Source organism: Stenella coeruleoalba (assembly GCF_951394435.1).
Source record: "Stenella coeruleoalba genome assembly, chromosome: 5".
NCBI lineage: Eukaryota > Metazoa > Chordata > Mammalia > Artiodactyla > Delphinidae > Stenella > Stenella coeruleoalba.
In genome coordinates, this window is record NC_137150.1 from 96,551,242 (window position 1) to 96,564,391 (window position 13,150).

Here is a 13,150-nt window from a genome sequence, read left to right on the forward strand (position 1 = left end):
TTTAACAAGATTAATTTTTTTCCATTAGCACTTACTATTAAGATACATTCATTTTCTAGGTATATTTGGAATGTAATGTGCTTTTTATTTAGAAGAAATTATATCTCTTTGCACTTAAAATATTATACTGGGTTATTCTGATAAAATGATGTGAACTTATAATGATGAATTATTTTATTATGAAATTTATTTTTAACCTGTTTAATAGGTATTTGAAGTGGATATTTCTAAAATTCCAACAGTTTCATTTGCCAGCTGAATATCTTGGATATCTTTAATGTGCTGCCTTGTTTTTTTTTTTTTCCATTATGATAAGAAAATTACCTTCTTATACTTTGTGGCTCTTTGGGAACTTTAATTGCTGTGTATTTAGGTCTTCAATTACTCAACAAACGTCTCTGAGATCCTAGAGGTTTAGGTACTGTGACTCTTGAAGACCTCAAGAGCTCCGAACCTATATCCTTTCTTTTAGTGCCCAAGCAGACACCGCGAGCTCCTCCCAAACCAAAAATATCTCCACGTCTAAGAATCCCACCGACACAGCCAGGTAAATACTTATTTTATATTCTGGCCTGAAAAATTTGATGTTAGTAGAGTTACTCTGTTGAATTATATAGCAAGTTAGGTTTTTAACCCTTATAAAATAAGACTTCCTTTGAAACCTAATAAATATTTACATTTATTTTTAGACTTTATCAAAAAGTATATTATTGGAGTAGCTTATTCCAGAAGCTTCCCTGTTGTTATATTATTTGAGAGGGGGATGGAGGAGAATGGAATTTCTTAAAAGAGTAGCCTGCCTACTCCCTTCACTTCTCACAGCTTGAGAAAACCTTCCATGGTCCTTGAATGTCCTCCCCCTGCCAATCACCTAATTTCTTTTTTCTTTCAGTCAATTTTATTTAACATTAGGTCATGAAGATTTTTAATATATATCCTCTTCTGTAACATAATAACATAATATTGCTTTGGTTGTTTTGCTAGGAATTTTGGGAAGGACCTAAACAAGAGTCATTATAAACTATTTTTTATTCTGTTCAAGAAGCTCTTACTTGAATGATTGAATGATTAACTCTAACCCTAACTTCTCAACTAAGATCTTGTCCAGTTCCTCTGACTGTTTTGGCAGATCTCAATTTCAGGCTACCATAAAATTGACATGCCTCAAAGAAAGCTCATCTTTCCCTCCTTTCAGTTTCTCATTTATATCTGTTGCAGATCCTGAGCATTTTACATCGATTTTTATCCTCTTCCTCATCTGGCCTCTGCAGTCCATCAGTTTTTCCAGACATCTCTAACATTGGTGCCTACTCCAAGCATATACCCAGTCATGCCTAGTCTATTGTCATGAATCAACTGATCTCCTGTCTCTCTTCTCTCCTAATTTAAAATTGTACCACCCTTGGTGCTTAAGTGGCTGATTAATTCATTTCATCAGTTAGTCACTTAACAACTACTTATTGCATGCTGACCTCACACCAGACAATGTGCTAGACACTGGGAATGTGAAACAAAATTTCATCCTTCTGTAGTCAAGGAAGTTATAGTCTAGGCCAGTCCCCTAAATCTAAATTTATTTTTTATACATGGCCCACTTCCAAAAAGCATATGAAGTGCACCTACCCAATTTACTAGGAAAGGAACCCTAACTATGACCAGTGGTCTGGGGAAAGGAAAATGTTAGCAGCATCAAAATTATGCTTGATCTAGGTAGTAGCTCTGAATTACCAACACAAATTCTTTAATCATATCTCAGTATCCCTGCTGAAAGAAAAAAACTGTAGATGTGGGGATGGTCTTTAATATCTGAGAGGTATTAACACTTTCTTTAATATTTTTGAGAGAAATTTTACCTATTACTTTTTCTTTGAAGGAAAACTCCTTAAAAAACAGTTCCATTTACTACATCTAGCTAATGATTTTAAATCTGCTTTAATGTATTTTAAAATGTGTTTTTATTTAATTACTAAAACTTTGCTAAAAAATAATATGGGTGTGATATGTAAGTAGATGAAGGTACCAAAGCAGCAATCATCTGAAAGAATAAGAAATTTAAAATAATAACAAAAAATAAATTTGAACTATTAATATATAAGAAATACTGGGAAAAATAATTGATGATTAGTGAATAAGTAATGAATAATAGAATAAGAATAAAAAACAAAGCAAGTATATTAAATTTGTGGATAGGAAACTAAAATCTAACTTTAAGAAATCAGCAGATAAAATCACGAGAAGAAGCTCTCAACCTTTTATGTGAATATAAAGCATAGAACAAATGAGGCAGAAAAAGGAGAAATGGAAAGAAATAAGAAAGCATAAAACAATGAATGATGGAAAAGAAAAGAAAAGATGAGAAACAAGAAGTGCTGGAAGTTAAGACATTGAGGATATAAAGTCCTCATTAGTAACATTTTAAAAAGTAAAGGAGATATGAACTAAGAAGGAAGACTTATTCATAATTTTATCTTTTTGAGCCGTACTCTGCACTTATAAAAATACAATATAGTAAATCAGGAGCTTACTCTAATTTCCCATTATGACACTGTATTCTAAGTTTCAACTTTGTTTGATTTTGATTTAGACCTTTAGCTAACCTTCCTCGACAAGGTAAGCAACTTCAGAATGGATAGATGCATATGCTCAGTGGTTCCACTCTCACTCTGAAACCCTGGAGTGACCGCAGACTATAACAAGAGAGCATCCTGATTCTGTCCCAACTGAGCAAACTCCCAGCCCATCAGCATCTCCCCTGGAAAGTAGCTACAATCCAAACACTTCTAGCTTTGTCAGGGCAACCTAGTGTAAGGGGACTATTTGGAAAATTGATCATGAAAAAATGCACTCTACTTATTCCTCTTAAAAGTGGGTGAAATTAGGATCTCTCTTACCCAGGAATATATGAGCTTTACTTGATAGATCCCAGCAATACCCTAGGTTTTTATAGTCTTTCAAGGATATTTGTGTATATATACATATGTATCACTCAGTAGTTCAAAAACAAATATTTAAACCCTAGTAGTACTCCCTCCTTACCCCTGGCTAGCTGTTGTGAATTTCAAAAGGCCATTTGAATGGGAGAATGTTCTGTTCGTACGTGCAATATCAATATCAAATGCAAATTATTATTGTTGGGCTATAAGGGCATCATCTAACAATAGTGTATACAACTTAAAGAGCAATGCAATGTATTCATCTACCACTGTTTTCAGAATGAAATTCTGTAATTGGGCATGCCACCTCATTTATACTTAAACTATGTTGATAAATTAGATAGCAAAAGTTAAATTTACTATATTTGGCATTTGAGGGGATAGTGGGATCAAAAATTTGGAAGAAACCATCAAGAATATTTCATCATTAAAATACAGGTTTGATTTTTAGATTCCTATGTTCATAAGTGATAATGAACAGTCCTGTTAATGATTTTATATCTAGAAATCTTATAACCATCAAAATTGCTCCTAATTCTTGAGGGGGCAAACAATGTGAAAAGCAAAATATACTCAGATCCTTCAATGTCAAATTTGTAAAGATTCTCCAGAAGTAGAAACAGATATTTATAGGGGTATAGCTTTCACATCATTTTGACATTTCACACTTAATTCTCACAATCACCCTTTCAGTTAGGACCGGTTTATTAATTCCACCTAAAAAAATGAGGAACAATTTAAAATGTGACCTGCAGAGCTGGGATATAGCGAGCCCAAGTGTTGGGACCTAGCAGTCATATCTGGACCTCAGTGTTCAGGTCTTGTCTCTGGTGCTTAATGATCACGTGACCCCAGGCAAATAGATTTAAAGTGAAGCTGATAATTCCTTCCTCTCAGCAGTACGGTGAGAATCAAAGGGCATAATCTTATGAAAGTACTTTTGAAATTGTAAAATGAGCTATAAATAAAGTAGACCTTTTTTTTTTTCCCCTGGTATCTATTACATTTGCACCTTGTTACTCCAAAGGAACAGCTGTGGAAAGACAATTTTGGTTTGTGAACATGTCATTTAAAGGTTTATTTAGAACCTAACAATTGCCGGAGATGTAGAATGCGAGCCCACCCATTCCATTCCGTCGCCCACTTCTCTTTCTGCTGTTGCTGAGCTGACTTTAAGCTGCTCTTTTCCATACTTCATGGGATCCCATTCTGACTTCACTGAATTCATCTTCACAGAAAGACATAGGGATGGGTTTAAGAAGTCAAGCAAACATCCACAAAAGAAGAACACTCTTGCATTAATTAAATTGCTATCTCTTCTGAAATGATGTTTTAAAAAAATCATTCATCCTGTTCTTATGCTTAGTCAAATTTTGCTGTTTCTCAGATTTCATTTTTCTTAACGTATCTGGAATTCTAACTGATCTATTTTTAGAGCTTAAGGTTTATTTTTCCATCTAAATCCCATTTCAATACTTTTTTAAAATCAGTAATCAGTCTTATACTTTGTCATATCTTATGTGTTAAGCAAGACTGGGAGATGCTAAAACCAAATGACTCATGATCCGAGCTCTCTCTTTCAGCTCCTAAGGTGTTCCAGCATGTTACTCCGAAGCCAAAGACATCACCAAGTCCAGAAGCGTCCTATACTCAGCCTGGTAAATGCTTTATTTCATGTTTAAACCAAATGCATTCTACAGTCACAGTCTGCTGCAATGAAACATGAGGACTGATGGATGTGAGGTCCATGTTTCACTTCTGTTCAGGTACCACGTTGTATCATGCATGATATAATCATTTCAAAGTGTTCATAAGAGTTATCTAAGTGCTCATATGGTAAGCCATTGATATAATCCAAAGGCAGAGAATTATGCCAAGGGTAGAATGCTTCTTCTAGAATTAAAATTCTCTTATTTTTTGACTTCCAAAAAATAACCTACCAATGTTAACTATGCTGTGCTCATGTTTCACCAAGATAAAATAAAGAATTGGGGATTTTCCCACAAAAATGATAAAATGATGTTTTACAAATGGAGGAAATGATGTTTAACCATTTTCTTGGGTTCAAACATTTTACACTATCCAGTATTGAGGGTCTTTTTTTTTTTTTTTCCTTTTAAATTCTATTTTACCCATTCATGGAGCAGTTGCTTGAGTCAAGAAATTTGTTTCACACAGGAAAAAATGATTTCTTTAGTTACAGATCAATTTCTTGCCTATCATTTGAGAAGGCTTTTTGCTCCTTTATGGGGGGAATAATCTCATGTTTGTGGGAGTAGTCAAGGTAGGGACTGCAAGGACCCAGACATTTCTCTAGATCCTCAAGTGACCATACAAAGCTGCTGTTAGCTACACTAATTAGTTCACTGTTGGTTGGCTAATAAGCCAAACCAAGTTTTTAACTAGAGTATCTGAGAAATACAGTAAGTTCCCCCCCCCGCTTTTTTTTAAGGTGCAATTATTATAAATTCTTAGATGGTCCTGGAAGCATATAGAACATTCCTAGAACCAAAGGATTTCTGAGCTGTAGCTTGAATGATGGCATTTTGGAGGCAAGTGAATTCACTTGCTATCATGTTTTCCAGGTTGTATAAGCGCAGGGTGTTACTGTCGCTGTGGGATGGCTAGGTTGTTGCAGGTGGTGATAGGCTGCAAAGAGCCTCTTTTGCCCTGAAGTCTAGACTTTAAATTAGTACTGCTAAGTGCAATAGTCAATATTATAAATGCCAATAAGGAAAAAGCTGATCTTCCCACTTGCAAAAGGTCAGCTTCTTGTTTTCAACTGAGGAAAAAATATGTAACGGAAACGAAGTCATTACAGATAACAACAGTAGATATGAGCGATTATATTCACTTTTCGTTAGAGAAAGCAATACTATTGGTCCTGATATGACATAATCTCATTAAACCAATATATCTAATAGTTCAACTTTTTCTTCCTTTTTAAATGTCTACTATTTGCCTTAATTCCATCAACACCTTCTTTTTCACAGACACTCTGATCTGTACGTTTGAGCCCTGGAACAACAGCACAAACGCTCTCTCTGGAGCCTTCATTGAGCTTATTCTATTGACTCTCCAGTTCCAAATGTTCAGATTGAATTTTGTCTCTAAACCTAGTGTTGGTGCTGCCATTGTGTCCATCAGGGGTTCCCCTATTGCTCCAGGGGTGTGATGCTACGGGAAGAATCACAGGCAGTCTTTACTACTATTTAATGTTCTCCCAAGTGTTTTAACAGACTGGATTCAAACAGTCTTGGGGTTGTATCTAGGCTCAGGTTTGCATCCTAATGAGCCCACAACCTTGTTTACTGGCTCCTCAGAAAACAGGGTAAATTACATGTAAACTTAATGTGTACTTGTATCTCTATCCTTTTTATAGAGATAGATGCTCTATAAAAATGTAAAAAGTAGTACTGAAATCAGGACATAGTTATGTTTTAACACAATGTTTATCTCAAAATTTATACTGAGAGATAGAAGTGACAAAACTGAATTTTTAGACCGGTACCAAATAAGTCAGTCTCGGATTATCTGTACAGCTCTTTCATTCTATAGATTCCTAGGTATAACACAGGTTTCATCCAGTTAGGCCTTTAGAAAATATCTTTCAGTCACTCAGTTGAATTATCTACAACACTTAATGAGGAATCTAGACAAACTGAGCCCACACATCATGTCCAGAACCAAAACAGAACTGGCTTTTCTTTTGATCTGCCTTGGAGGAATGCTTTTGAATTCAGAGAAAAGGACCTGCCCTGATGCCTGGCTCAACAGAGCTGTGCCTTCTTTGTAGATTTGTTTCTGTACCAAGGGCTGTCTTGGCTTTGTTGGAACTTCTGTCACCACAGAAGTATTTGGATAGACTTCAGTCATCGGGAGCAAACCAGGGGCAAAAAAGTTTAGATTTCAGCAGGCTATCCAATCCTACAAATGCTCTGTAACTGCTCTCTTGGGCAAATTCTAATTTGCAGTCACACATCAGCATTTTTGCAGTTAGGAAAGAAGAGACTAATGCTAAAATGTCTTTTGGAGATGGAATTGCTAGGATGTAGACAATGACTGAATGATGTTATGGAGAGAAGGATGACACTGTGATTTCTAGCTTGGGCAGGTGGTAGATGATAATACCATTAACTAAGGCAGGGAACACAGAGGGAGGAATGAAGGCTTGTGTTTGTACGTGCTAGGTTTGGAGGGCCAGCAGGACTGGTGGTTGAAATGTATTTTTGGATATCTAAACAGAGGTCGATATTTAGGATGTAGATTTGGGAGTCATGTGTCTACATATAGAAGGTTCTTAAATCTTGTGAGTGAATGACATCATCCAGGAGAAAGTACAGACAGAAAATAAGAGATCAGAGATCAAAGTCGTAGGGGACACAGTTATATTTCAAGAGTGGACAGAGGAAGAGGAGCCATCAGAATTTGCTGTCAAAAGATCCAAGTAGCAGGAAAGAGGGGCTCGGGAGGCAAGACAGGGAAGGGCAGCCGTCAATGACAGTGAGGTGGACAGGTGTCAGAAGAGCTGTTGGACTTGACAGTGTGGGTCCAAAAGCCTGCATCTGAAACCTGTGGGCCAATGCTTCAGAATTCAGCAATTTTCAGACTTTGGAAAGGTAAAACAGCACATATACCGTCGATTACAAGCATATTCATAAGTCTGCAGTGGGAGGTATGAACAGTCACACTACTCAGGGTGAATAAAAACTGCAAATAGCCTCAGGTCAGTTCTAGTCAGGTTTTACTGTCAAATAAGTTAAGAAAAAAAAAACACTTTCTGTCTTCAGAGCATTTTGAACTTCAGAACTATGGATGAGGCCTCATGGATCCGTGGGTGTGGGAGTGGGTGCAGGAGATCGGGAAGCCAGTCCACGGTGAATGGAGAAGATGCAGCTAAGAGACCAGGAAGCAGAGGCAGATAGAGTTTTTAGATGAAGGGAATAAGAGCAAGAAAGGGATGGTTTGAAGGGGAAGCCATGTCAAGGAAATGGTTATTAATGTTAGGATGTTGGAGCATTTGAGCTGTTTTATGGGTGGAGAGGGAGGAACTCATGGATAAATGGAAATATGGACTAACGGAGAAAAATAGAAGATAATAGAAATAATGGAAAGTAAAAGGCCCCAGAGGAGACGGGAGGGAAGGTGATCCAAGAGCACAGGTAAAACTCTGCAAGTGGTCTCTGAAAGGGCAGGAAACCTGCTTCCTCTCAGACTGGACCTTAGGGTACAAGGTTAGAATAAAGGAAGAGGGACTCTGGAGGTGAAAAGGGTGTGTGGTCTATGTGTGTTACTTTTCTAAGAGAATCTCTTTGTAGCCTATTGCAGGGGTAAACCTTACTGAAGATTCCTTATTCCACCATCTCTGTCAGAGAGCGAAACCTTCATTCTCTCATCTGCTCTGGCAAAACATTCATGCGTATTCATTTACATTTGTCCATATTGGACATTTCCACTCACAATTGTCTCATGTTAGTTGAATTGTTCTTTGGAAACGTGCCCTTTATTCAAAAAGACAGTTAATATAACTGGTAAGTGAATTGGTTATTTAATAAAAATGGTAAATTGGCTTATACAAATGGGTCTAAAATATAATAATGGTAAGTAATCTTATAAAGAAATCAAAACTGCCTTCTTAATAAATTGTCATGATTTACACTGATAAGTTTCCTCCAGCATGGAAGATTTTGGTTTTAGGAGTCATGCTCTTATTCAATTAAATATACGGAGGAATGCCACATTGGGAAAAAGAAAAAAACAACTTTGCATTTGTTGGAGCTGCCGGTGACCAAGAGAGAGAATGATTCATATCCCTTTCCTGTGAATATTTCTAGTTCTTTCCTTTCCACTGATTTCACCTGCTTTAGAACGTCTGGCATGGCAGTTATTAAATCATCCCTTCATGGCTAGAAGGTGCCAATTGCAGCAGCAGGGATCCACATTAGTCTAAATTCCTCAGGAAACTAAGGCAGGCAGGCAGTGAATCATGTATTTACAGTATATGGTGGATTTATTGGTAGCACATTTCTTTTTAGCTTCTCCTTTCCTTAATCCGGCTCCTCTCTGTATAGTCTAGCACTGCAACCAGTTAGGATGTTTATAAACTCAGACTGCTCTGTATGGCCGTGACCTTCTCAGACGCACACCAAAGTGCCTTCTCCCTCACCCTCCAGATAACAGTTAGTTTGATTTACAACTGGAAATTCCTCGTATTTTACCCCTTCAGTCCTTAAAAATACTACATAGCAAAGGTGAAGTGTTCACTATGGTGATGGGTTTTCTTTAACTTTGTGCACCACTAATCTTTTTGAAGTTACCTTTTTAAAAAAAAAGTCCAGATATCAAGTTCCCCTGGTGGTTACCCTTTAGCTCATAGAAGTTCTAATGGAGTCACATTTCGTTTCAGTGGACCAAATTCCACGACTGTGATTTCACTCGCACTTGCTTAGTGGCCTAGACTAAGAACAGATGTGATGTGCACGTTAAATGTGATCCCAAAAGCCATAAAAGAGAATGAATGTCCATCTTATATAATCTGTTTCTACACTAATGATAAAGTGCTGCTTGTCCACCTCATGGTACAAAAGTTTTCTTCATCTTTCTCGGAGGCAGAGTTGTAGCCTGAATCCTAATTTTTTTCCTCCAGCACCATATAAGATGCAAGAAAGTTACACTGCATACCTAAGGGTATTTATGAATTCGGTGTGGTAGGAAAGCTTTTCAGTGAGTGAGTAGGGTTGACAAGGACCTCCTTTCAGGGAAACTAAGTTAAAGAAATACGTCATCTTGCTCCTGCAAGGAGATTTGCCATAGAAATCTGGTACTAACAACAGGCAAATCACCCTGGTATTTTCCCCAATGAGAGATAAGGTATCAAGTTCCCAGCCTACCATTTTATTTTGCCGAAGTAGAACTGGACACAGGCATTAAAAATATACTGGATATCAGGACTGAATATGATTATTGTTTAGTGTATATTTTTCTCCTTTGTTTTCATGTTCTCATGTCAGGAGGCCCTAATACCTATACTTAATACCTATTATACTAGAAGCCATATCACTAAGAATGACAAAACTGGCAACATTTATCTAACATTTACTATGTAACAAGCACTGTCATAAACTTTACATTCAGTATCTTCTAATGAGTGAGTGATCCTTCCTGCTTTATCTTCTCCCCATAATAACTGTTAGTGCCTTTTAGAATAAAACTTTGTTCTTCCCTTAGATATTCAAGAGTTTTGCCTTTCTTCCTGTTTTCTTCAATTTGCAGGCCATTTCTTTCTTTTTTTTTTTTTTTTTTTTTGGTACGCGGGCCTGTCACTGTTGTGGCCTCCCCCGTTGCAGAGCACAGGCTCAGCGGCCATGGCTCACAGGCCCAGCCGCTCCGCGGCATGTGGTATCTTCCCGGACCAGGGCACGAACCCGTGTCCCCTGCATTGGCAGGCGGACTCTCTACCACTGCGCCACCAGGGAAGCCCAGGCCATTTCTTTAAGATAATGTTGTTTCTATTGCTGTCAGTGGAATTTTAGCAGGAATATCAAATGGCAGCTATAACCTCTTCAGACAAAAACTGACCTATTACTTTGAAGACAACTTGAGGGAGACCTACCTCCTTGTGTTTAATTACATTAGTTTTTTCTTCCTTTTTTTTCCCTCAACAGAATGTTCGAAATGACCTGTGACCAACTTTGTTTTACTGCCATTAGAACCTTTCCTACACAGTGACATTTTTCCATCTCAGAAAAATGGTCCTCTTCTTGGCTTAGCCCTTTAGCCATTGTGAAAACATCTTGGCTTCATTCATGCTTCCCAGGGTTTTAGGTCTATGGGTTAAGTTTCACTCCAAGTATGACATTTAGAGTGCACAGTGTTTTATAATCTTTTTCTTTCAGTTCCAAGAGATGTGCTCCTTCCCCATAAACCAGACCCTGAAGTCTCTCAGAGCGAACCTGGTAAATGAATTGTTTTATTTTCCCAGTTAAGAAGTGTATTTTTCGAAAAATATTCTTGAGGTAAATATATTTTTGGAATGATTGTGATGTGGAAGAAGTTCTGAGAAAATTATGGGTAGAAAATGTGTATTTCTTTTGGGGAGGTTTAATCATACAATCTGATTGACAAATTTTTCCCCATGAGAGAATAGTGTAGAATTAGTTTATTTTCCCTGAAAGTATTTTTGTTGAATAGAAAATCATGCTAAAGTTATAAGATATAATTATTACCAGAGCCAACCATTTTCACCTTCTTTCAGAATGTAAATATAGCTACATTCCAAATGTGGGTATACTTTTAAGTTAAAAATATGGGTGCCTAATCAAATTTTCCTCATAGTGACAGTGAACGAAAACTTTAAAGTTTTAGTTGAACTAAGTTCCCTGGGTGTCACCTAAGGTATAGAATTTTCTCGTATTTATTATGATTCTAAGAGAATGTTTAAATGTTCAAACGGGTACATTGTAGAGACACAGAAACTGGGTTTACTTCACCAGGTAGTAATTCTCATAAATATATTTCTTTGGTTTGCTTTTGGCCTAGTTCTGCAACCTGTTACCTTTAGAATTGATCTGCCAGAGACAACACTAGGTAATGGTTTTCCCATTTGACCCACTCTAATTATTTTCCTGGCTGCCATCAAGATTGCAGGTCTTTCTCAAATGATCACATTGAAACATCGTCTGTCCTCAGTCCTCTTCGTTGTTTCATTCTCATTATTTTTACTCTTTCCAAAATAGAAAGGCAGTGGTTTCAAAATAGAAGGGCAATGTTCTAAAGGTTTGCTCTGAAGACCAACTTAAGACAGCTCGCTACCGAGCCCATTCTCACCTACCTCATTTGTCTCTGTGTTCAGAATGATTCCACCTTACTCACGCCCACCTAGTTAACTTTTTCTGCTGGTTTAGTGGTTCTCAGCTGTGGTGTTATAACCCACTAACATGCTGTGGAAGATGCTGGCAAGTAATTATTATTAATATTGGTCAAAATACTAAAGTTTGCCACCCGTTTTTTTTTAAAATAAGCTTGAGCAGACGCCAGGTGCTTGCCACAGTGATGATATTCTCTCTCCTGTTGTAATCCTATGTGCTCTCTTGGATGGGAGAGCTGCAGCTGACAGACCAAGGACCATGTCTTACCCACACCCATCTTAACCAGCTATGGTCATAGAGTATGTCAAGCACTGAATGTCATTTATTATCTATCCTGGTGGAAAAAACAGTTGAGAACCATTATTCTATGTTCCACAGTCATCTTCCTGAAGGTTCTATGCACACTTAACTTTCTTCTTCCTGACTCACTTAATGTTTTCTGTTTTTCTATTTCAAATAAAGGAATCTCATGTAATATTATTCTGGCCGGGTGCTGGCTTTTGAATCTAAAGATTGACAACCTTGGTACTTGTCTTTTCAGCTCCTTTAGAGACACGAGGCAGCCCTTTCATTCCTATGATTTCACCAAGTTCTAGTCAAGACGAACTACAAACCACTCTGGGTAAATTTTGTTTTACTATTTCAGTCCATTGAGGACTTAACATTTTAGGAATTGCCCTTAAAGTAGCCATATGTACGTTTGTGTTCATAGATTTCCAAACCACAGAGGGTCTCTTTTTATCATTATAAAAAAATACCCATTTCACTTGATTCTTTTACATTAACTGTATATTTGTCCTTCTAATATTTATGCTGATTTCTAATATAAAATATTTTGAAACATCTTGACAAAATTCCAATTATTATTATTATTTTTTTTTTTTTTTTGCGGTACATGGGCCTCTCACTGCTGTGGCCTCTCCCGTTGCGGAGCACAGGCTCCGGACACGCAGGCTCAGCGGCCATGGCTCACGGGCCCAGCCGCTTCGCAGCATGTGGGATCCTCCTGGACCGGGGCACGAACCCGTGTCCCCTGCACTGGCAGGCGGACTCCCAACCACTGTGCCACCAGGGAAGCCCTCCAATTATTTTTTTAAAAAAGAATCTTCCCAAAGTATATCAATGCTATATTCTCTTGTTGCTTTTTCATATTTGGAACTGCATTTGGGAAGAAAAATTTCATCTAGTATTTGAATATCTTTTGGGGGCTAACTGCAATGCCAAGCAATAGGAATTCCAAAATAAAACTGTTTTAAAGGTTACCCTGGAGAGCTCGCCATCTAATATGAAGACAGGATTTAGCAGTAGCTGTGCTACCCAGTCTTCTACATGTATTTTTAAATTTAAGGC

At 37.5% G+C, this 13,150-nt stretch overlaps 1 protein-coding gene across 1 annotated transcript in view; it reads left to right on the top strand.

Annotated features, from left to right (window-relative positions):
* ABI3BP (ABI family member 3 binding protein) overlaps positions 1-13,150 on the top strand; it is a 258,261-nt gene that overhangs the window by 186,541 nt on the left and 58,570 nt on the right. The window contains exons 45-49 of the mRNA XM_079921882.1: positions 473-547; positions 4,517-4,591; positions 10,829-10,888; positions 11,472-11,519; positions 12,342-12,422. Coding sequence (XP_079778008.1) covers positions 473-547; positions 4,517-4,591; positions 10,829-10,888; positions 11,472-11,519; positions 12,342-12,422 — 339 coding nt within the window. The remainder of the gene's footprint in view (positions 1-472; positions 548-4,516; positions 4,592-10,828; positions 10,889-11,471; positions 11,520-12,341; positions 12,423-13,150) is intronic.